Source organism: Heloderma suspectum, chromosome 4 (assembly GCF_057233095.1).
Source record: "Heloderma suspectum isolate Gila_16-S chromosome 4, 16-S_ref, whole genome shotgun sequence".
In the NCBI taxonomy this organism is placed as follows: Eukaryota; Metazoa; Chordata; class Lepidosauria; order Squamata; family Helodermatidae; genus Heloderma; species Heloderma suspectum.
The window spans coordinates 253,875,390-253,900,299 of NC_139461.1; the positions used below are offsets into that span (position 1 = coordinate 253,875,390).

The window sequence follows — 24,910 nt, forward strand, 5'->3', positions numbered from 1 at the left end:
GAATTGGCTAAACTGTTTGTGCCTTCAGGAGACTGCGTAGACACTCAATCCATGTAACTTTTTAGACATTACAGCAAGGTTCAAGCATCCAGCACTGGCTGTCTTCGCCACAAGAGAAAATGCACAGCAAGAGAGGTCCATGTTAAGATTCTCATGTCAATCAGCAGTGGGGACCAAAGCCTTGGTGGAACCATGGCTCAAAGGAATACTGTATGCATTTCTGACCATCCCTCTACTTCCAAAAGTAATTCAGAAAATCAAAAAGCCCCAGGCAGAGGTGATCCTCATCACACCTTATTGGCTTCATCAGTTGTGGATCCCAAAGCTTCTCAATCTGTCAGTGTATGAACCCGGAGACTGTCCAACAGACTGGATCTTTTGTTGCAGGGGCTGATTCTCCACCCCAAGCCAAGTCTCTTCCAGCTGACAGCCTGGAAGCTGAGAGGGGATGGTTGCAGTGCCTGGGTTGCCCCAGAGGGTTTAGAAACCCTTCTGGCATCTCAGAAGCAGTCCACAAATAGGGTATATTCTGCCACATGGAAAGCCTTTCTCTCATGGTGTGTTAGAACCCGGGTAGACCCTAGCCCTATCAGGATAAAGGAAGTACTTGCTCCTAGCTAGATAAAGGAAGCACTGGATTTCCTCCAAGAGGGTTTGGATAAAGGGTTATGCTCTAGTATGACTAAGTGACAAGCAACCACCTTAAACCGCATCCTGTTAAGGAAACTCCTGCCAACTCATCCACACTTACAGTGTGTCCTTTAAGTGGCCTTGTTTAAAACCACAGTTCTATACGGTTCTCCAATTGGGAATCTTAATTGAGTTCTAACTCAACTAACTTTATTGAGTTCTAACAGCACTTAGGGGGATACCCTTTGAACCTATTGCCATGTGTTTTCTCAAGCTTTTAACATTCAAAACTCTGTTCCTAGTTGCTGGTACATCTGTTTTCAGAGCTTCAGAACTTGGGGATCTGCCTGCTAATCCTCAACTGTGCATTTTTCACAACGATAAGGTAGTTCCTTTGAGCCTAAGATAAAATCCATGTTTCACAGGAGTCAAGAAAGGTTTTTGCCCTCCTTTCCCAAGCCTATCCACGCTAAGGAGTGGAGTTGGCATACTTTAGACGTGTGTCAGGCTCTTAGTTTTTCCCTGGACAGAACTTCTCATTCACTTTTCATTTCCTTTCAGACTAAGACTCAGGGGGTGGGGCGAGTCTCCTAAGTCTACCATTTCTGGGTGGTTCAAGAAATGCATTTCCTTGGCACCTGAGGCCTTGGAGAAGCAGCCACCAGGGAAGATCTTGGTCATTCCCTTCGGGCAGGGGTTCCCAGTGTGGCACCCACATGCACCATGACACCCTGCGGGATCTCCAATAGTGCCCATGAAACTCCCTGGCCCCTTAAAAAAATGATTTTAAGAAAAATCTTGAAAAATATTAGGGTAGTCTTTCCATTTTCTAGCCTCCAGGCTTGCTCTTTCTCTATCCCTTAGTCTTGATGTTTTTCCCCTCCGTCTTAGCCTCTAGGTTTGCTATTTCTCTCCTTGCCGCTTTACCTCTTTACCTCTTTAGTCTATCAAGATCACTTTGAATTTTGCTTCTGTCTTCCAAGGTATTAGCTATCCCGCCCAATTTTGTGTCATCTGCAAATTTGATCAGCATTCCCTGCACCTCCTCCTCCAAGTCATTAATAAAAATGTTGAAGAAGTTATATGAAATTATGAGAGATTTTTTTTTTCAAGAAACATGGGTCAAAGATGGAAGTACAGCTGACTTACAAGGATTCACCTCTGAAGAACATAAGAAGAGCCATGCTGGATCAGACCAAGGGTCCCTCTAGTCCAGCATTCTTTTCATACGGTGGCCAACCAGCTGCCGACCAGGAACCCACAAGTAGGGCATGAGTGCAACAGCACCCTCCCACCCATGTTCCCCAGCAACTGGTGTACATAGGCTCACTGCCTCTGCTACTGGAGGTAGCACATAGCCATCAGGACTAGTAGCCATCAGTAGCCTTCTCCCCCATGAATTTGTCCAACCCCCTTTTAAAGCCATCCAAATTGGTGGCCATCACTACATCCTATGGTAGCGAATTCCATAGTTTAACTATGTGTTGTGTGAAGAAGTACTTCCTTTTTTCTGTCCTGAATCTCCCACCAATCAGCTTCATAGGATGACCCCGGGTTCTAGTATTTTGAGAGAGGGAGAAAAATGTCTATCCATATTCTCCACACCATGCATAATTTTGTAGACCTCTATCATGTCTCCCCTTAGCCTCCTTTTTTCAAAGCTAAACAATCCCAGGCTGTTGTAACCTTCTGTCATAGGTGAGAGGAGACGCTCCAACCCTTTGATCATTTTAGTTGCCCTTTTCTGCCCTTTTTCCAGCTCCACAATATCTTTTTTCAGGGGTGGTGACCAGAACTGGACACAGTATTCCAGGTGTGGCTGCACTATAGATTTGTATAAGGACAGTATGATATTGGCAGTTTTATTCTCAAGTCCTTTTCTAATTATGCCTAACATGGAGTTTGCCTTTTTTACAGCAGCTGCACACTGGGTTGACATCTTCATTGAGCCGTCACTCACAACCCCAAGATCTCTTTCCTGCTCAGTCACTGCTGGCTCAGATCCCATGAGGCTATACTTGAAGTTGGGATTTTTTGCCCCACTTTGCATTACTGTACACTTGCTTACTTCGAACCGCATTTGCCATTTAGATGCCCATTCTCCCAGTTTGGAGAGATTCTTTTGGAGCTCTTCACAATCCCTTTTTGTTTTAACCACCCTAAATAATTTGGTGTCATTGGCAAACTTGGTTACTTCACTGCTCACTCCTAATTCCAGATCATTTATGAACAGTCTGAAAAGCATTGGCCCTAATACAGGTCCCTGTGGGACCCCACTATTGCTTCCCTCCGTTGGGAGAGTTTTCCATTTATTCCTACTCTCTGCTTTCTGTTCTTTAACCAGTTACTGATCCATAAGAGGACCTGTCCTCTTATTTCATGACTACTAAGTTTGCTCATGAGTCTTTGGTGAGGGACTTTATGAAAAGCCGTTTGGAAGTCCAAGTAAACAATGTCTACCGGATCACCCCTATCTACATGTCTATTGACACTCTCTAAAAAGTTAGTGAGACAGGACTTACCTTTGCAGAAGCCATGTTGATTCTTTTTCAGCAGGGCTTGTCCTTCTATATGCTTACTAATTTTATCTTTAATAATGCCATCAACCAATTTACACAGAACAGTCATTATGCTAACAGGCCTGTAATTTCCCGGATCCCCGCTGGATCCCTTTTGGAAAATTGGTGTTACATTGGCCATCTTCCAGTCCTCTGGTATAGGGGCTGATCTTAGGGACATGTTGCATATTTCTGTTAGAAGATCAGCAACTTCATATTTGAGTTGTTTGAGAACTATAGGATGGATACCATCTGGGCCAGTGATTTATTTGCTTTCAATTTATCAGTAAGGTTGAGAATTTCATATTTTGTCACCACTACCTCAGACCCCTTCCTGAAAACATCTGTTCAGGCACAGGTATCTGTTCTATATCTTCGGCAGTGAAGACAAATGAGAAGAATTCATTCAGCTTCTCTGCAGTCTCCTTGTCCTCCTTCAGTACTCCTTTAACTCCATTGTCAACCAGTGGTCCAACTGCCTCCCTAGCTGGTTTTCTGCTTCTGATATATTTAAAGAATTCTTTATTGTTGGCCTTGATGTTGTTAGCGATATGCTCTTCAAAATGCTTTTTAGCATCTCTTACTGTCTGCTTGCATCAGCTTTTTACAAGCTTGTGCTCCCTTTTGTTTTCCTCACTTGGGCAAGACTTCCATTTTCTGAAGGAAGCTCTCTTTTCTCTAATAGCTCCCTTAAAACTGCTCGTTAACCACGCCAGTGACTTCTTGGACTTGGTGCTATCTTTCCTAACCTGTGGTATACATTTTAGCTGGGCTTCTATTGGAGGAAATTAGGGATATCGAAGGTGCCCAACTGGGTCCAGGAATTTGTCGGGCTCCCCCACTTGTGACCCCCGGACTGCACTCACCAAGATGCTCCTTGTTCACTGCCCGCACTCTCCAGGACTCACCGCAATCCCGTTCGGTGAGCACCCACCATTTTCATGCCTTTGAGTTCTACGTAAAACAGGAGGTTAAAAAAATGTGCATATTTAAATATGTGCAGTTTGGAGCTGGGAAAACTAAATAAGCGATCTGAATAAGCGATCTACAGTCGATCTGTTTTGTGATGAATTTTCTGTTGTGTAAATATGTTCAAAACATGAAGCAAAAGCTGTATGTTGCTTTCATTGATCTGAAGTCAGCATTTCTAGACACTTACTATGGCAGAAATTGGAAAAGACAAACATAGACCTTTCTTTGCTATTTCTTATTAAAACATTGTATACCGATAAATTGGTGCAAGTTAAAGTTGAGCTGTTCGGCCATCTTACCTCTAAAATAAAAATAAAAAATTTTGTTGGAGTTAAACTGGGATGCATTTTGGCACCTTTTCTGTTTAACTTTTATATTAATGATATTGTTAAAGAACTGGATGGTTTGCAGTTTGGCCCTGTTACAGTTCTTGATTAAAAATTTCCACTACTACTGTTTGCAGATGACCTAGTACTTGTATCTAGAACTCAGGTGGGACTAAGACGGCTTCTTGCAAAGTTCGGCTTATACTGTAAGGTAAATGCTTTGTCCATAAATTACACTAAGACACAGGTTGTTGTGTTTGAGAAGCGTTCTAAAAAGCATGCCTGGCATTTGGATGAATATATTATAAAACAAGTGAAAACATTTAAATATTCGGGAAAACAAGTTAAAACAGTTAAATATTCAGAAATCATAGAATCATAGAATAGTAGGGTTGCAAGCAGCTTATAAGACCATCGAATCCAACCCCCCGCTCAATGCAGGTATCCAAGTCAAAGCATCCCTGACAAATGGCTGTCCAGCCTCATCTTGAATGCCTCCAGTGTGGGAGAGCCCACTACCTCCCAAGGTAGTTGGTTCCATTGTCATATTGCTCTTAACAGTCAGGAAGTTTTCCCTGATGTTCAGCTGGAATCTGGCTTCCTGTAACTTGAGCCCATTATTTTGTGTCCTGCACTCTGGGATGACCGAGAAGAGATCCTGGCCTTCCTCTCTGTGACAACCTTTCAAGTACTTGAAGAGCACTGTCATATTTCTCCTCAGTCTTCTCAAGGCTAAACATGCCCAGCTTTTTCAGTCTCTTCCTGTATGTTTCCAGTCCCCTGATCATCTTCATTGCCCTCTGAACCCTTTCCAGTTCGTAGCTTCTTGGAATGTACAACTGTCAAATATTAAACTGCAAGCCTTTAGATCAGCTGAAGCTATTCTGAAATGTGCTGCCTCTAAAGGAGGAAACTTGGTAAATCCTGCTCTGTCTGTTTATAAAGCCAAAACAGTGCCCCAAATCCTCTATGGGGCAGAGGTCTGGGTTACCTCAAAGGTGTCAGGTTTAGACTCTCCTCCAAATTACTTTCTAAGAGCTTTGTTGGGCCTACCTAAAGATGTGTTATCTGCCATGATTAGGTTAGAGACCTGTGTGTTGAGCACGGAGAGTCAGATAGATAAAAGAATTCTATGTTATTGATTTAAGGTGCAACATATGGATAACACTAGGCTACCCCAAGAGTGTTTGATCCAACTGACTAATGGATTACCTATTAAAAATTGGATATGCCACGCTGCCCAACTTCTGGTTAAATATAGTCTCTCATTGGCCGAGCTTAAAAACTTCCCATCAGATATACAGAAAAACATTATTAAGAGAACTATAGGGGAGATCGTTACTAAAAAGGATTTAAACTCTGTTGATATATCTATATGCGCACCATTATATTTTAAACTTAAGAGAGGCCCGTGAACATGTACTGAGCTGACATTTGTACAACTCCAGAAAGCTTTTACAGAGTTACAATGAAATATGATGGACGCTGCTCATAGAAATGGGAGGCATAGGGGTATCTAGGGGTGTACGGATTCCCCCCCCCATCTGTTCTGGTGGGGAATCCGTGGGGGGGATCCGTTCCCCCCTCTGGAATCCTCCGGAGCGGGTCCGTTCCGTGAGGATTCCGCAGAGCTGCACCAGCTATAGGGCCGCTTACCTTGCCAGGCAGAGCTGTTCGCCTCCTCCGCGCCGATCGCCATTTCTTAAAAAAAATTAAAAATGGTGATCGGCACGATGTGCCCATAGACTTATACACAAATAGATCCGTGAATCTTGCGTATAAGCCTATGGACACATAGGAAGAAGCAGCTGAGTGCCATTCCGCCTCTAATCCTCCTGGAGCGGAGTTAAGTGGTGCCGATCTGCTGCGGATTCCAAAGAATCTGGCCTCATTTGAATCCACAGCGGATTTCTCTAACATCCCTAGGAGTATCCCAGCAAATGAGCATATTTATTGGTGGCTGACCTGAGCCAGAGGATCTTGTCCATTATATTTTGCGCTGTCCCTTATACAGTGACTCAAGGGAATGGTTTGTGGCACCCTTAATTGAAAAGTCCTTTTACCAGAGTCCTTTGGATATGATTTTCTATCTCCTAGTAGATATGGATAAATATGTGACCTGGCATGTAGCTCTCTTTGCCATTGCTGCCAAGAAGATCAGAAAGAAATATATAGCAGAGATAGGCATCAATTGGAAAGGAGATGGCTGTATTTGATTTACACCATATCACTTATGGATCAATGACAGATTAATTTTTATACTTTTACGTTTTGTATATTATGTTGTATATGTTCTATGTGTAACCTTTGCATTTTTTTATTCTTTCTTTTGGTGTGTGTATATATACCATATCACTTATGGACCAATGACAGGCTATTTTTATATTTTAAAATTTTGTACATTACATATATTTTTTTAAAAACTTGGTATTTTTTGCTTTTTTATCTTGGTGTGTGTATTTATACCATATCACTTATGGACCAATCACAGGCTATTTTTATATTTTAAAATTTTGTACATTATATATATTTTTTTAAAACCTTGGTATTTTTTGCTTTTTTCTCAGCATGTGTATATATTTTATGCAAGGCTATTGGCCAAAAGCAGTAACATTTGATTGGATTGGTAGATTGGATTGGATTGGATTGGCCCTGTGCTGCCTCTTTCCCTTGTTCTTCCCTTTCTGATCCCCCCCCCACACACACACACACACATTAATTTCTGTTGTGGGAACACATCTTTGGCAGATTTGCCCCAACTCCCTCCATTCCTGCTGGTTCCAGGTATTGCATGGCACTGGCTTAATATACTTTTTAATGTGCAAACTCTTTTTGTGTCCAGTGATCCTCATGGATCTCTAGAATTCTTACAAGAAATCCTCTTCAAATCATCCTCAAATTAAAACTTAAATTGAGGGAATATATATAGGTGTGTGTGTGTGTATTTCTTTCTTGTGCGCATATGTGTGAGAGATGCGCATATGTGTGAGAGATGGGGGTATCTGGGTGGGAGGGAAAGAGCGGACATATGTAGTAGCTTTGCTCAGAATTAAGTCCCATTGAGTTCAATTGGACTTACTGCCATTGTGCCATATAAGTGTGTACAGAATTGCAATGGCACTTTCTCAAAATTACAAATGTGCCCATGAGCCCAAAAAAGGTTGGATTGTGGGACCACCTGTCAAACAATCAGAGGTGAGATCCAACGGTCCCCAGTGCCCACACTTTAGCACAGCATGTTTTTGGAATGTCTTCAGCAGTCTATTTTGTGCTCCTTTGAAAGCTCCATAATCTCTTTTGGGATCCTTTGAAACTTTTCTCAAGTTCCCTATCTGTGTATCTTATAGGCTGACCACCACCCCTGCCCCAGCACACCACCACTTGCACCCTCTCCCAACCATTGTTCTTGTTATTATTGTTAATGTCTTCATAAACCAGTAGGTACATTCTCCATTTGTGGCACATGACATTTCGTGCACGCCGCATCAACAAAGCATTTTCTTTCTGTAAAACCCACATTTTTGCAAAGTCCTTTTTTGACGGATTTTCTGCTTACCGCAACATGCCAGCGTTTTGGGATTCAGTGTGTTGTAAACTTCTGTTGCTACTCCAGGGGGAGTAGGAGTGGCTTCAGTACTGCGAGGACATCAGTTAATGGTGGACCCGACAGGAATGAAAGGAGTTAACACTTCCTGTCAGCTTCACCCTCTGCTGACCGTCAGGAGGGTGGGGGGTTGGTGTGTTTGCTAATGCGTACCTCCATATGATCCCCCCTTCAAATAAATTTAATGAATGAGACACGTTCTCTCCTTCATCTTTTTTCTTTGCCTCAAGGAACAACTAGCTGGCCTGGATAACTGCTCAGAAGTAAATCACATTCTCTTCAATGAGGCTTACTCTTGAGAAAGTCAGCATGTTGCTTTTGGGATGCCTTTTAAAGAAAACCTCCATGCACCATCACATAATCTGTGAAGGCTTCATGAATATCAAAAAAGAAAAAAAGGATGTCCCCATATGGAGAGAACTTATTCTTGTAATGTTGTTTCTCCTCCTCTCTCCCCCTGCCTTCCCAGTTCTCTCGGTTGTCCTCTGTATTTCTCTGCCTCAAGGAAAAACTAGCTGAAAATGCATCTATAAACAGCGCAGCTCTCTGTACTGATGTTGGCTATTTTGTGATTGGTGAGGTGGTGGTTGAGGAGTGGGGAGAGAGAACAGCCTTTTTCTGCAGTCTCCTAATTCTTCCCCCCAGTCACACATACAGACATGCCGCCCCAAGAATTTTGGCTGGATGATGTTGGAGCTGGCAGCTGCTTCCTAGTTCAGGGCTGATCTCTCGGCGAGACCTAGGCTTGGCGTGGAAGTCAGTAGCGGAAATGTTTTTTTAAATCTCCCTAGTGTTTGGGATGACATAATGGTTTTTAAATCTCTGTTCATTCACTGCTTCACACTTCTGGAGCTGTGAATAACACACACACATCTCACATGGCTCTGCTCAGGGGAACCAGCTGCAAACACCAGATAAGATTGTCTGCTAGGAGGTAAATCACATTGTTTTCAGTTGCACTTACTCAGCACAGGAGAGAGAGGTATGGGAAATTGGGGATTGCTTTGACTGTTGTTGTCGTCAATCTCCACTTACCCACTGCAGTAGACCTGCACTTAAGTTTAATGACTTGTTGATGCCCGGAGACTCCACCCACATAGACCCAAACTAATGCAGTTTCTCGTGCAGTCTGCCACGTGAAAGTGCTTTTCTCTCATGTATAAGCTGCTTTAGTTGGCTTCATGTGCCGTGGGAGGAGCAAATCTGATTTCATGAAAACAAGGTTTTAAACAGAATCATGTTGGAAAGCGTCTCTGTGTAAATGGGGTCCTGGTTAGTAACCCGGCTGTAATATTCTGTACTAACTATTGTTTCTGACCATCTTCTAGGACAGCCCCATGTCCAGTGCATTTCAGTAGTGCAGCAGTGGGAACGTCAGGCCTATGGGCCAGATGTGGCCTGCAGTGTCTTCCCATCAGATCATTTCCCTTGTGTATAACTAACAGAGAGAGAGCAAGAGAGAGCACGCAGTTAGGCTTTTAAAGAAGCCTAATTGCTGTGCAGGGCACGATTTGGGAGGGTTTGCAACTGGGGAGGGAAATAATAACCCTCACCTCCTATGTGCTATGACCCCCCGGAAAAATTCTCTTCCCTCCAGCCTACATGGCAATTGTGTGTGTGTGTGGGGGGGGGGGGGGATTCCCATTGACTGAAATTAGCCTGGTTGGAACATTCCACCAAATTCATTCAGCTGTTGCTGAAATACAACTTTTAGTAATTTGAGACCCAGGGAGTAAGCTATCTTTCCTTGATGAAAGGATTACAATAATCCTTCTTTATCCCCCAGATTTAGGTAATAGCTGCAATTGTATTGCTTAATTTATAGAATGTAACAATGGTTCTCCAATCATTTCTAGAAATACCTTTCTAAACTCCTAATGTTAGCCCATCAGGTCCAGGAGCTTTGTGATTATACTAATTTTTAATTGCTGTTTTCAGTTGCTCAACCCCTAATTTGTTTAAGTTAAGATGGGAAAATTTGGGAAGGTCAAGCCACGCAAAGCAATCATTAACCAGCTTTTCAGGTGGATATTTTGTTTTAGGTAAGATTTAAATTGATTGGAGGTTTCTCTAAGAATTCTTACTAATTGATTATTTTACTTTAGGATTCACAACATTGGAGTGCTTCACACAATAGTATTGTCTGTGAAGTAACTTCAGAGTAGGGGTGGACGAAAGTCACTTACCTGTCCTCGAAGGACGTTCCCAGTGGGGGGGAGGCGCTTCGCTGGTCCCCCCGCGAAGTTCAGGCTGGGGGGGGAGGCTTCCCGCCTCGGCCCGGCCAAAATTCAGGCCGGGGGGGAGGCTTCCCGCCTCGCCCGGCCGAAATTCAGGCTGGGGAGGAGGCTTCCCGCCTTGCCCGGCCGCGAACGCGAAAGTTTAAAAAAAAAAAAAAGGCCCCCTGATAGGCTACGTGACGATTCACGTAGCCTATCACGGCTAGATCTGCAAAGTCAGCTGTGATAGGCTACGTCAATCGTCACGTAGCCTATCACGGGTGACTTTAAAAAAAAAAAGCGCGTACGCTAATGGCGGCCCCCATAGGGAGCCGCCATTCGCGTTCCTTATTTAGTCGCTGTAGTCTACGTAAATGTTTACGTAGACTACAGCGACCAAATAAGGAACGGGAATGGCGGCTCCCTATGGGGGCCGCCATTAGCGTACGCGCTTTTTTTTTTTTAAGTCACCCGTAATAGGCTACGTGACGATTGACATAGCCTATCACGGCTGACTTTGCAGATCTAGCCATGATAGGCTACGTGAATCGTCACGTAGCCTATCAGGGGGCGTTTTTTTTTTTTTTTCTTCTTTCATTGCAATGGTGGCGGCGGCAGCCGGTCAAAAGACCGGCTGCCGCTCTCGCCCCACTCGAACACCCGCCGAACCCGCCGCCGGGAGGGACATTCGGCGAAGGTAAGTCCCGTCGCGGGGGGGGGCGGAGGATTTCTCCCCGAAACTTGTTCGGGGGGCTGAACACGTTGGCGCTCGGCCCCCCGAAGTTTTGGGGAGAAATTCTCCGCCAACCCTACTTCAGAGATTTTAGCATAGTAGTTATTTCAGTTGCTCCGCATACCACAAAAAGAAAAAAAGTTGTGTAATCACATTATGCTTTATTACCTATTCTTTACTATCTCAAAAAGAAACTAATAAATTGGTTCTTAAAGTGACTTGTGTTTCCCCCCTCCCCATTTTCTTAAAGCATGTTTAATCGTTCTATTATGGCTGCCAGCCCAGTCGGTTTATCTGAAATATTGTTCATAATAAAGGTAAGTTCTCCTTTTACCAAATTCTCCGTTCTTTTTTTGAATTTCTAAGAACCATTTTATACGTTACATACACAGAAAATAATGTACTCTGTATCATCTAAAGTGCAGTGTGTTTTTTGCAATGAATACACTGACTGGGCTGCTGTTATGAGCTATGCTGTATAATCAGTGAGTCACTGCCAGATAACATTTATGTGGCACTTCAGATGGAGTAGATTGCCATCTTGTTGTTGTTGTTCAGTCGTTCAGTCGTGTTCGACTCTTCGTGACCCCATGGACCATAGCACGCCAGGCCTTCCTGTCCTGCGCTCTCTCCCGGAGCGTGCTCAAGTTCATATTCATTGCATCGGTGATGCTATCTAGATCGCTATCTACATAGATACAATTTATGTTGGAAAAAGAAAATTAGATCTGGGATCCAAGGTACGGTGGACTGTGTTCCACATGCACTCAACGACTTTTCAGCTCCCACCTTTTGGCAGCTGGCCTATGGCTCTAAGAAAGTCCACACTCAAAGATTGGGGGGGGGGAGGGGCTGAGGGTCTTCCAGAGCAGTACCCCAGTGAGGCGCAAGGCATTGTGACTGGGGAAAAATAAGTTGGCCACTCCCATGTGTGCATGGAAGCATGTTGTGTACATGTAAGGCCCGTTCAGACCCAGCCGTAGGAATAGGTCATTTAATCACTTCAGTTAGTGGATAAATTAAGTAAAAGATTAGTTGGCTAATTTGTGAGAGCCACGTTTAATTTCCAGACATGACTGAAGGGCACAATTGTTTATTTTTTTAGGGTCTTTAATTCTGGTGTGTTAATCTTCAAGGCAATAAGCATTTCCCTGCCAGGGAGTTGTGATTCAAGCCCCACAGTCCCAAATGGAAGGGGAGAATGCAGTGTCAAGATGCTGCTAGCGTCTCCTTCAGTTTTGAAAGAAGCAAGTATGAGGGAAGGAGGCAGAGGCCAAAATGTGCCACTCCAACCATGGCTGATTGGCTCCCAAAGTAAGCTTTTTCACTCGTGTGTGTGTGTGTGCATACACACATACACACAACCAAAGTCACAGTTTGCAGCTTGAACTGGTTCTGCTTGCAGAAATTGACAGGGGTGTTCACATATATAAGCACCCCTACTCAGTTTCACACAATAGCTCTAGCTATGACCTCTGCTCATTTAATATAATGTAAATAAAATCCACACACTTTTAACTAGCTTGTCCTGTATCCAAAGTTCTGTAATAAGATACTGTGCTTTTTCAAGTTAAGCTTTCAAAGATAGATGCAACATGATTTTTTACTATTAAAACTATCTGTACCCAAACAAATGCTATAGTAGCTCTTATATTTTATGAAAAAGTAATAAATGATACATGCCAAACAGCACTCTCCTTAACTGGAAAGATTTTTTTTTAAATGAAAAGTGGTACAGAAATCCTCTGAAATAAATAAATAAATAAAAACAAATTTTGAGTGGCGCAATAATCACCTTGAAAATAAAAAAGAATAATTATAGTGCTGGAATATTTCTACATTTGATTTATTTCCCACCTTTTAAAAGCATCTGTGTTTCTTGAATCCTTATTGTCAATCCTTTGCTAATAATGCTTTCTTCTATCATTCAGCAAAAAGCACATGCAAAGTAATGCAAATCATATGATAATATACAGTGTTCCTCAACCTTACATCCTGCCTTCACCCCATATAATGGGGTTATATTTACACTGTAACAGGTAAGTGTAATTTTGAGAGTTCTTCCTGCCTCTATCATATTATTTAACATAAGAAGGTAATATATGCTTTTATAGTAATTAATGTAAAAAAAGCAAAATTTCTGGATTATAGAATTGAATCCACTTGAGTGGAAGACTATGGGTCTAAGTGTTACATACAGACACATGTAATTAAATCTGGCAGCCAGCTTTTAAAAAGAAAACACTTCAGAATGGGCAGTGCCACATTGTTGTTGTTTATTCGGTCAGTCGCTTCCGACTCTTCGTGACTTCATGGACCAGCCCACGCCAGAGCTTCCTGTCGGCCGTTGCCATCCCCAGCTCCGCCAAGGTCGAGTCCGTCACCTCCAGAATATCATCCATCCACCTTGCCCTTGGTCGGCCCCTCTTCCCTTTCCCTTCCACTTTCCCTAGCATCAGCATCTTCTCCAGGGTATCCTGTCTTCTCATTATGTGGCCAAAGTACTTCAGTTTTGCAGTGCCACATAAACAGCTATAAATGCCTTTGACTGCATTTGCACGACATGCTAACCCATGATGGGTTGTTTTCTTGAACAATCCACAGTAGGTTAGCGTGTTGTCCAAACCTAGACTAGTTTTATCAGTGTGGCTTGTTTTTACCAAACAAGCCACTCTACTAACTCATGGTCTGTTCTAGGGGTTGTTTTACCCATGATGGGTTGGCGTGTCATCAGAACCCAGACATGCTAAGCCATCGTGGGTAAAGAGCATCGAATAGCAAGTCGCACAGCAAGAGCAGCAGAAACCACTGCTGCTCTTCCCAACTGCGGCCTTTTGGCGATTGCAACCAAGCTGCTTCCAGTGCCTGTTTCCCCTTGCCAGTGGCAGTCCCTCCAAAGTGCCCAAACTTTGGGCACTTCAGAGGGGCTGCCGCTGGCTCCCACCAAGTCCCTGTCCCTGCTCTGATTGTGCCTCCCTTTTAGTCCACCCCACCCTTGAGTCAGCAGCACCATTTTCATATAAAAGTGCATGCCACCCCCTTTTTTGCTCATTTTCTTTTAGACATGGCTAGGTTTGACAGCTGTAAAAGGAACTGCCAAAGCTTGCTGGGGCTAACGGAAATGTGGGGTCGGGGGGAAGGTGGGAGACTTGTAGATCTCCTTGAGAAAGACTTTCTATGACAAAGAGAAGGAGGGGATCCCCAAGGGTGAGGGCAACACATTAAATCCCAGGGCTCAGCTATCTGGTAAGCACTTTCCCAACCTGTCAAAAGTGCTCAAGATCACCCACTTAGCCGGGTGATCCCCAGGATTTAAAAGGTTGCCCCAACCCTTGGGGATCCCCGTCTTCTAAGTCTACCCTTCCCCGAGTCAGCAGCACCCCATTTTCATATAAAAGTGCACGCCACCCACTTTTTCACTCCCAAATGCATTAACTGCTTCTAGTTTGACAGCAGTCAAACTAGAAGAGATTAATGCGTTTGGGAGTGAAAATGAGGGTGTCATGTCAGGCACTCTGAAAATTGGTTGCTGGGGACTTGGGCAAGTGGGGACTCTTAGCAGGGCTCCCCAAGGGCAACATGTTGAATAAACCTGCTAAGGTTTATTAGCAGGGGATAAACCTGCTAAGGAGGTGATTACACCTAGTTTCCCCAATTGTCAAAGGCTGCCAAACCAGCCTCTTTACAAGTCTAGCCTGTAGACTAGACTTGTATCTTGTTTGATTAACAGTTCAACCATAGAGGGAGCAACCAAGGCAAGCATCTATATTTTGGATAGCTGCAGTTGCGCAAATACATAATTATGAATGAGTGATTAAATAAAAAATAAAGGGGCCATTTGTGCACATTCCATGGGGCTGGAAAATTGCGAAAAAATTCTCAGTCCCGTTTTTGCTCAAAGAAAGGAAAATACTTTTTTTTTAAGGCTCTGACCATGACCAGGATTGCAATCGGAGCGGTGAAAGGGGACTTGGCAGCAGACAAAATGGTTTCTGCTACCAAGTCCCCTGGGATGCCATGTAGAGCTGGCTGGAGAACAAATGGGGACAGTAGGGGGAAACAAAGCACGCAGCGTGGGTTGTGTGCCCGATTGTCTGCTGGGTGCACAAACCACACACTGTGGGGTTTTTGTGAAACAACCTACACTGCGTAGTTTGTTGGCCAGAATGGGTTAGTGTGTTGTCCAAACTCACCCATTATGTTTGTTACATTTATGTTCTGCAGTTCCCACAAAGAGCAAAAAAAAGTACATTAATTTTGCAACAGCCCTGTGGGGTATGGTAGCTAAGAGGCAGGAGCTTGCCTGAGACCACCAGATAAACTTCATAGATGAACAAGGATTTCTAGATACTGAAAAATCTCTCTAGTTAATGCTGAGGATTGGGGGTGGGGGGAAATTCTTTCAATTCACATTTTAATACAAACCTGATTAATTCACACTTCCTTAACCAATGCATGAATTGAAAGCAGTTATCATTCAATGTCTGCAGTTCTCTGAATTTTTGATGCAGTTATCTAATTAAAATGTGTGCACTTAATATTTTGTTGTGATTTTCCCCAAGCTAGAGCTGTTTTTGTAGTGTTGCGTTTGTCACAAGCATGTTACTGTGTGTCCTCATCTACATGTGTATTTGCATACATATATATCTGACTTATACATGTCAAGGACCTTTAACCAAAAGCCATGATTTGTGGTGGCAGTGACTAGGGAATCCAGGTGAGAAAAAGGAAGCCTAATAAGCCAGAACTTAGAATAACCAAATATATATGGTTTAATAGAAAAATTGGTTACATAGGCAGACCAGACTGGCAAATCTTTGCTTAAGTCTAGGGGGAGGCAGAGTTGGCAAGAACCTACTGCCAAATATGGAGAGGAAAGGATGAAAAATGCCAGATAAACACATAGCGAACCTAACTGAAATTAGAGGAAGGAGTTGGCGTATAAACTCTGCTGCCTGGCGGCAGCATGACTAACTTCCTTGGAAAGTACGTGGAAAGGAAAAGAAGCAGAGTAGAAAAATGTGTTCATAGCGTGGATACAATCTATATTAGATATGTGACAGGTCACACTTGGACCTGGGTTTTTTGGAGGGGAGGAGATAGAGAAAGATGATCTATGAGTGAGATATAAATGGTTCTTTTGTCATAGACAGATAAATTACCTGATCAGGCTAGACTTTCAGGCTGCCCATTTATTTATTTATATATTCATTCATTCGATTTGTATATTGTCGAACTAGGAAATGCCCTCAGGGTGGTTTAGAAACCAAACAACAACGAATTTTTTTAAATTTATTATTAAATTTATTAATCGCCCATCTGGCTGGTCACCCAGCCACTCTGGGCGATGTACAACATACAATAAAACAGTTTAAAACAATAAAATTCTACAATAAAAACATTTTCTAAGATACCCTAACCCACCCCAAATGCCTGCCTGAACAACCATGTTTTTAATGCACGACAGAAGCTCATTAAAGCTTTTATTTATTCTTGGAATTAACCAAGAATAAATAAAAATAATAATACAATAATACAAGTATCAAAATAATTAAACATTAAAAATATTTTTAAAATATTAAAACTGAGGAGCCAGCAGTATAATTAAAGCGACAGATTGAAGGTTAAATGCCTGCTTAAAGAGGTTGGTCTTAACCTGGTGTCTAAATGTATACACTGAGGATGCCGGGTCGGTCTCCCTAGGAAGGGCGTTCCAAAGGCAGGGGCCACTAGAGAGAAGGGTCTTTCCCTGGTAGCCACCCGTTGCAGCATTGTGGGCAGCAGCATCCAGAGAAGAGCCTCTGCATGGGTAGAGGGCCACCTTCAGTGGTCCGTCCCTGAAGCTGATGGATCCAGAAGATTTTCTGATATACCTGGGAGAATTTCCTGCAGTATTGCCCAACAGACCTACCAAGGACCTAGTTTCCTTGTGGAGTTGGGAGATAACTTGGGCCAGTGAAACAAGTTGGAGGTTCTATGGGTTGGGAAGTAGCTAACTTGGATAGTGGTGTAGAACCAATCTTGGATGGGGTTGTACTCCCACTGAAGGATCATGTATGCTGCTTGGGAGTGCTTCTGGACTCATCACTATCTGGAGAGGTTAGGTGATGTCAATGGCCATGAGTTCTTTTTATCAGCTTAATTTACCAGTTGCAGCCCTACCTAGATCAGCCAGACCTGCCTTCAGTCATTTATGTACTAAAAGGGTAAAGGTGTCCCCACCCAGTCGTGTCCGACTCTAGGGTGCGGTGCTCATCCCCGTTTCTAAGCCGAAGAGCCAGCGCTGTCCAAAGACGCTTCCGTGGTCATGTGACCGGCATGACTGAACACCGAGGTGCACGGAACGCTGTTACCTTTCCTGCCGAGGCGGTACCTATTTATCTACTTGCAATTTCTTGCTTTCGAACTGCTAGGTTGGCAGAAGCTGGGACTGAAGACGGGAGCTCATTCTGTCACACAGCACTCGGGTCTCGAACTGCTGACCTGCCGACCTTCCAGTCTGCAGTTCAGCGTCTTAATCACTAAGCTACCGTGGCCCCTTATTTATGTACTAGTCACCTCCAAACAAGATTACATCATCATCATCATTATATTTATATCCCGCCATTTTCCCAATAATCAAGGCGGCTTTACAACATCAAAAACTTGTAAAGTTAAAACATATGAATAGAAATATACAAAAGTTAAAAATATAATTAAATCATCAATACTATTAAATTGTATGAAATATCAGAATTTAAAAAGACAACAATGTAAACAATAATACTAATCCATCATATTCTCACAGGCCCAGACTATCTATCAACAAAGGCCTGCCAGAAAAAAAAGTTTTTGCCTGCCTGCGGAAACATACCAAGGAGAGTGCCACTCTTCCCTTCCTTGAAAGGGAGTTCCAGAGCCTTGGGGCAACCACTGAGAAGGTCCTCTCCTGTGTTCCCACCAGGCGAGCCTGTGATAGTAGCGGGACCACAAGAAGCACCTCCCCTGAAGTCTACAGCACCACCTTCTGGGTCCGCCCCTCTAAGAAGGAATGGAGCCACTGTAAAACAGTGCCTTCAGGTCCCATCCCAGTGAGGTGGCCCAGAAGGATACCATGGTTGCTGGTACTGAAAGCTGCTGAAGTACTGTAATGCACTTCACATGGTGAAAATCAGTTAGATCTCAGGGCATGAGCAGGCTCATAGGGGAGAATACTGTCTTTCAGATAACCTGGACCCAAGCCGTATAGGGCTTTATCATGACCAGCACTTTGAATTGTGCCTGGAAACAGACTGGGAGCCAGTGAAGCAATTTTAGGAGGAGAGTTGTATGCTCCCTGTAGCCAGCCCCAGTCAACAGTCTGGCAGCAGCTCTTTGAACCAGCTGAAGTTTCTGAACACTCTTCAGTAGCAGCCCCACGTAGAGTGCATTACAGTAATCCAAACGGGATGTAACTAAGGCATGTGTCACTGTGGCGAAGTGAGATATCTCAAGGAGTGGGCGCAGCTGCTGCACGAACTTTAACTGTGCAAATGCACTCCTGGTCACTGCTGAAACCCAGGCATCCAGGCTCAGGGCTGAATCCAGAAGTACACCCAAGCTGTGAACCTGTGTCTTCAGGGGGAGTGCAACCCCATGCAGCACAAGCTGTATCCCTATTCCCTGATCTACCTTTCGACTGACCAGGAGCACCTCTGTCTTGTCTTGAATTAAGTGTCAATTTGTTTGCCCTCATCTAGTCCATTACTGCCGACAAACACCGGTTTAGCACCGCAACAGCTTCCTTGGAATTAGATGGAAAGGAAAAGTAGAGTTGGGTGTCATCAGCATACTGGTGTCACCGAACCCCAAAACTCCAGACAACCTCTCCCAGTGGTTTCATGTCTAAGTTAAATAGCATGGAGGACAAAACGGAACCCTGAGGAATTCCACAGGCCAAAGGCCAGGGAGTCGAACAGAAGTCTACAGCACCACCTTCTGGGTCCGCCCCTCTAAGAAGGAATGGAGCCACTGTAAAACAGTGCCTTCAGGTCCCATCCCAGTGAGGTGGCCCAGAAGGCTACCATGGCTGCTGGTACTGAAAGCTGCTGAAGTACTGTAATGCACTTCACATGGTGAAAATCAGTTAGAAGCTTCAACGAGTGCAAAATATGACATCCAGATGCTAGTGCAGGCCAAGAAATCTGTATAGATTACACTAATTTTGTGCCAACTGGTAGTCTATACATTTCCAAGCCCAGTTCAAAGTGCTGTTACTAACATTCAAAGCCTTATATGTTTTGGGACCAGGACAGCCTTCACCAGTATGACCCTGACTGCACGATGAGATCTACTTAGGAGGTCCTCCTTGTAAAATCCGTTAGCCTATCATATGGGACAGGGCCTTCTCTTGGTGGCTCCTCAGTTTTGTAATGACCCCCTGCTGGAGATGTACCTCTCCTCCTCTATTCAGTAATTTAAACAAGACTTAAAGAACAGCTGTCCTCTGGTATTGCCTACATATTATAATTAATGTACACCATGTTAGGAGGGCATGGCCCTAAAAAGCATCTTATAAATCCCCAATAAATAAATAATATCCCAGAGCTAAGGGGCGGAGGAAGGATGTTTTTTTCCAGGGGGCATGCTTGTGGATCAGGAGGTCAAACTTGGTGCCAGGCTGCCAGGATTGCTTGAGTAGTCTGTGATGGGAAACTAGGAGCAAGTGGAGCCCTTCAGGTTCATACAGTCTTGTAAAATATTAACCTTTTAGACTGAGTATTACAAAGGCAAGCACTGCCAAGCTGTGCATTCCCTTAGAGCCATGACTAAATCCTAGTACAAAATAATTAAGACTGAAGTTGGGCTAGTCAAAGGTAGGAGGCTGAGCAAAACCTGAAATGGAGTTCTAGTTTTAGAATACTTCTTAATGTTTTGGTTGCAAGAGAGAGCGGTTTTCCCAATAGCAAAGAGTGGGAATAGGGATGTAGGTGCTGTTTGTACCTAAGCTTTCCTGCCATGGGTGATGAGAACGAAAGTTTGCGGTGTGCAAGATAGGTTTTGTGTGCATGCTTTGGATCTAGGTTCTTAACCTTGATGGATGCTAATAAGTATTAAGGTGTTTACCAGTGAGTTTCCTAGTACTTCTTGCAGAGTCCTTTTTGTCACCAGGGCTCCAGATAGCCAACTTAATGACTTAGGGCACAATCCTATCCAGATAGGCGGCTGCCTCCAAACTCGGAGGCAACTGCCTATCCAAAGCAAGGCAGGAGAAGCATGGAGGGGATTGTTCCCCCCGCTCTTCTCCTGCCATGCATTTTTGGCTAGACAGCCTATTGCGGCTGTCTAGCCGCAGGAGCATGGAGCCAGGAAGGAGGCTGCTGTACGACACAGAGGATGTGTCGTACCAGCATTTCAGCCCTCCCCACCCCGGAATGCCCCCAGCCATGCCCCTTTTTGGCCACTCCGCGCTCCTCTTGCGAGCGTGGAGGACAAGGCATCGCAGAAGTGGGGGGAGGTCGGTTCTCCAGGAACTGACCTTGGAGCGCAGGCTCCAAGGTTGGTTCCCGGATAACATGGTATCCTTTGGCCGTCTAGCTGCTGTCTAGTGGCCATAGAATTGCTCCCTCCATTGCGTTAACAAGTAGGCAGAGAATGCTCCATCTGCATATTTCTGGAAGTCCCATATCACACAGAAGGCGGGACATCCTCGTGCTATATGTGCTAAAAGAATACAGCCAATGTACGTCTGGTTTATTGCCCTGTATGCCCAAATGTTTGCTTTGCATACCTTACCAGACAAACTGGAGATTCCTAGAGTCAAGGTGCTAGAGATATACTTAAAATGGCAGTGCGCCTGAGCCTCTTTATATCAGGCATCTCTTATTATCTGTTGCATGTAACGTTTTATATGAATATTTATTTTTTTCTCTCTGAAACATTATTTTTGCCAGTGATTAAACTTTTGCTTCTATTTCACAGCATTGGACAGAAACAGTAAATGTTTTGTCTTTTCTCAAATATTACCTTACAGGTATTTAAACATACTGGCCATCTACTGGGTGTTGCTTTCATTCATCATACTGCTGTATGGGTTGCAGTTAATGTTGTGAACTGTGCAAAACTTACATTCATACTGACTGTTTCATGGATTCTTGCTGTTCTAAGAAGATTACTGAGATGATAAAGTCATATATGCTAGAATATCAAAGATGCTTAAGACTCACATGGACCGTTGTGCTCTTTTGAAGAATGACCTGTGTAATAATGAACTCTGGTGCTATGGCACCCTGCAAAGGCTCTATATGAACAAACCACTTCTGAGGACAAAACTACATGTTACAAGAAACACAGACTGCCTCTGAAAATGCCAATCCTGACTTTTCTCTCACCCCAGTGTCTTCGTGTCATTACATTGTGCATATCCCCAACCATGCTCGATGGCATTGGTTGCTGGCAGGGAAATCTACAGCATAAAGACGCCAGGATAAGTTGTACTAGATGTTATAGAGTGGGTGAGGGAACTTGAGACACTGCTGCCATTTTTCATGAACTTTTTAATTCCACTGTGAAGCTGCTTCACTGTCATCACTTACATTTCTATATGCCCAAATATTCCAGCAGTTCCACTGTTGTAAATGACTGCACATAAGTACTACCTATGATCGTATTCCTGATCTATACTCTGCTGCTTCTTTCAGAACCTTTTCAGATTTTAGAAGGTTACAAAAGTCACTCTGGGATAAAACTTTATATTTGAGATTGATTTCTTCTTCAGTGGTTTAACTGACTATTTATTTAAAGCTGCAGGAGAAAAATATAAATTTCTGGAGATAATTTCTTACTTATATTGAAGACTTTGTACTTAATCAAAGATTTTAAGATTGAATTTTTATTGTATATTACTTTCTAGGAAATATCATGCATATACCTCAATGTGAGATGTTAAATCACTACTTTTTAAATGGTGCTTAGATGCTGTGTCACTTTGAGTCTTTTTATGAAGTTAATCGTCCTTTCCACTAAGGAGCAAATATCGCTCCTAGTCCAAAATTTAGTGGGATTAAATGTATTTACTTGGATTTTCTCCCATTGTATTCATAAGGAAGGGTTTCAGGGATCAGACTAAATTTGCATGTAGTCTAGCATTGTATTGTCAACAGCAGTCAGCCTCCGGAAGCTCACAAGCAGATCATGAAGATTATGCTGTCCTGTTGTTTTCCCTGATACCTTTGTACTTAAAGAGGTACTGCCTATGAATATGAAGATTCCATTTAGCTTTCATGGCGATAGCTGTTGACAGGGCTATCTTCAATGAATTTGTCCTAACCCTTTTTAAACCACCTAAGGTAATCACAGTTAAAATCTCCATATTGTCACAGATTAACTGTCAAGCTCTAGCCCAAGGATGGGCAACTTCTGGCTTTCCAGATGTTTTGGCCTACAAACTCCATCAGCCCTAGCCAGAATAGCCAATGGTGTAAGATGATGTGACTTCTAGGCCAACATACCTGGAGGGCCACAAGTTGCCATCCCTGCTCTAACCAACAAAAGAACTAATTCATCTTAGGCAAAATGCTTCTCTTAGCAAAAAGGTATTTTTACTTCAGCATTACAAGTTGCAGAAGAAATTCAAGGTTGAGCTTTGTTAGACTCTGGAATGTTCCAAAACTGGAGAGAGGCTATCAAGCATTGTTAAGGTGGGGTTGATCTCACTCTCTGGGATGGTTTAAAGCTAGCTCTGATTTTAGTTGGGTTTGTTTGTATTGTGGGTTTGTTTTAATGTTTTGTACATCACTTTGGGGCCCCTGTAAGGGCAGAAAGGTGATTTGTGAGTATTTTATTATGAATAATAATAAAGAATGCTTCCATAAACTCACAGATTCAACTTGGCATATGAAAAGCATCACCATAAGACTGTAAAAGTTGTTAATAGACATAAGGAAGGAAACAATCCACCACCATACTCCAACATCTGCTCAGATGTGGTATCTCATCAAAGCCAATTCATGAAATTCATGATTATTCATGAAAATCTGGATAATACCCTGACATGCTTCTCATTCTGTTGTCGTGTAGATCCCACCCATGACTCAGAATGTGTATGTCGAAAGTGATGCTGTATTGAAGGTCTATCCACTTTGCTAGTTTAGGGCAGATGAACATCAGTAAAAGAAAGCAGATAGATCAAAAGAAAATATAGCATGTGTTCTACTATGTACATGAAATCTATTTGGAGTGCAGAACTGTAAACACCATCTGGCTTTCCACTCCAACCACCACTCATCTGTATTGCTCTCCTTTCAAGAACGCTTGTCCTGTAGCAGCCATATGGGGGGTCAGACTAAGTAGCCTCATGCAGTCTCATGCTTCATGTTCTTGCTGAGCTCTTTCTCCCTTGAATATATTGTTGAAAGCTGACGAGACACAGGAATTCCTTATCTTGTCAAAGGTCATACAATTGTATATCTTGTTCTCTGCTGTTCTCTTCTGTTCTCTGCTTATCATGGCTACCCTATAACCCAGTTCTTGTATTATAAACAATGGCGCTAGGAGAAGAAATGTTGAGGACTGCAACCCCATATGGGAGGGAAAGGAGGAGCCGTTTCCTTTGTGTCACAATATCTATAAAAACAATGTGCTAATGTAAATCGGGGCTTCTGGCTCTTTGGAAATGATTCCAGCCTTAAGCCTGCGCGTTAAATAAAGTAAAACTCTTTTTCCTTCACTCCGTGGTCTCTCTGACTCTGAGTTCTGCAACATAAATGGTGCCGTGACTCGGATGTGGCAGGCTCTGAGCCAGACAGGTGGCATTTGCCTGCTCTTAATCGCTGCACCGGGAAGACGAGCTCAGTGCACGCCTCCCTTTCTTGGCGCCACTGACCTTTTTGTTGGGTGAACGGGAGAAAGCCTGCCCTGGGATCGCCCGAATGGCAGCGAGCGGCAAGAGAACCTTGGGAAGCGGAGGAAGGAACTTGAGCCCTGCCTATATCGCAGCTGCAATTGAGTTGAAACCCACACTGGAAGCCTTCAGGAGAAAGGCAAGTATATGGGAAAAAGAGGGCCCCGCCTTTAGGGAGAAAGGCCACTGGGCAGAAAAAAAGAGGGCCCCGCCTTATGAAGAAGGTCAGTGTTGGTATACGTATACAAAAAGAACCTACTCCTTGTGGGTAGAAGGGGGGCCTGATCACACCCCCGAGCAGGCGCCAGTACTCAGCACGGCCAGTACTCAGTAGGAAGCTGGGGAAGCCGCTTTCCGCTCTGGTAAAAAGTGGGAAAAGTAGGTGGCAGGGACATATGAATGAAGTGGTGAAAACTGATGATTGTGTGAGTGGCTACTGCGGTTTCTGACGCATACCGTTGACTGTCCGGGTGCCCAGGCCAGTAGCAAAGTGCGTGGTGTGTAAAATCCTGTTGTGTCGGTCAGTGAGACCCCTTACTCACTGACCAATCCCCTTTCCCTCATTGTGTCGGTCTTCATCTTAGGAGGAAGCTATGGGAGGTGGGGGAAGCAAGACTTGCACCCCCTTGGGATGTATGTTAAAAAAAAATAAAAAATTAAGGGATTCAGAATAGAGGAAGCAGCAAAAAGCTCAAGGCCGAGCTGAAAGAAAAAACAAGAACAAGATCTGAGGCAAGATCAGAAAAATGTTGCAAGACAGCCTGGCTTTTAACGAAGCGTGAGAGTGTGAGGCCGAAGAAGCAGCCATTAGCCTAGTGATTGAGTGGGTGGTGGCAGTGCAGTTGAAGGCACACTTGGAAGAAACTGATTATCTAGACCCATTTCAGTCGGGCTTCAGGCCTGGGCATGGGACAGAAACGGCCTTGGTCGCCTTGGTGGATGATATGAGGAGGGCTCTGGATAGGGGTGAATGCTCCTTCCTTGTTCTCCTCGACCTCTCAGCGGCTTTTGA

At 43.6% G+C, this 24,910-nt stretch overlaps 1 protein-coding gene across 5 annotated transcripts in view; it reads left to right on the plus strand.

Annotated features, from left to right (window-relative positions):
- LOC146348541 (C4b-binding protein alpha chain-like) overlaps positions 1-22,874 on the plus strand; it is a 111,656-nt gene extending 88,782 nt beyond the window's left edge. For 3 of the 5 annotated variants that reach the window (XM_084853392.1, XM_084853394.1, XM_084853390.1), the window contains 3 exons: positions 11,290-11,356; positions 12,971-13,078; positions 21,031-22,868. In XM_084853392.1, coding sequence (XP_084709518.1) covers positions 11,290-11,351 — 62 coding nt within the window. In that variant the 3' untranslated portion in view covers positions 11,352-11,356; positions 12,971-13,078; positions 21,031-22,868. Of the gene's footprint in view, positions 1-11,289; positions 11,357-12,970; positions 13,079-21,030 lie in introns of all 5 variants that reach the window. The other 2 variants (XM_084853391.1, XM_084853393.1) reach the window with 1 other exon arrangement.
- The last annotated feature ends 2,036 nt before the right edge of the window (positions 22,875-24,910 follow it).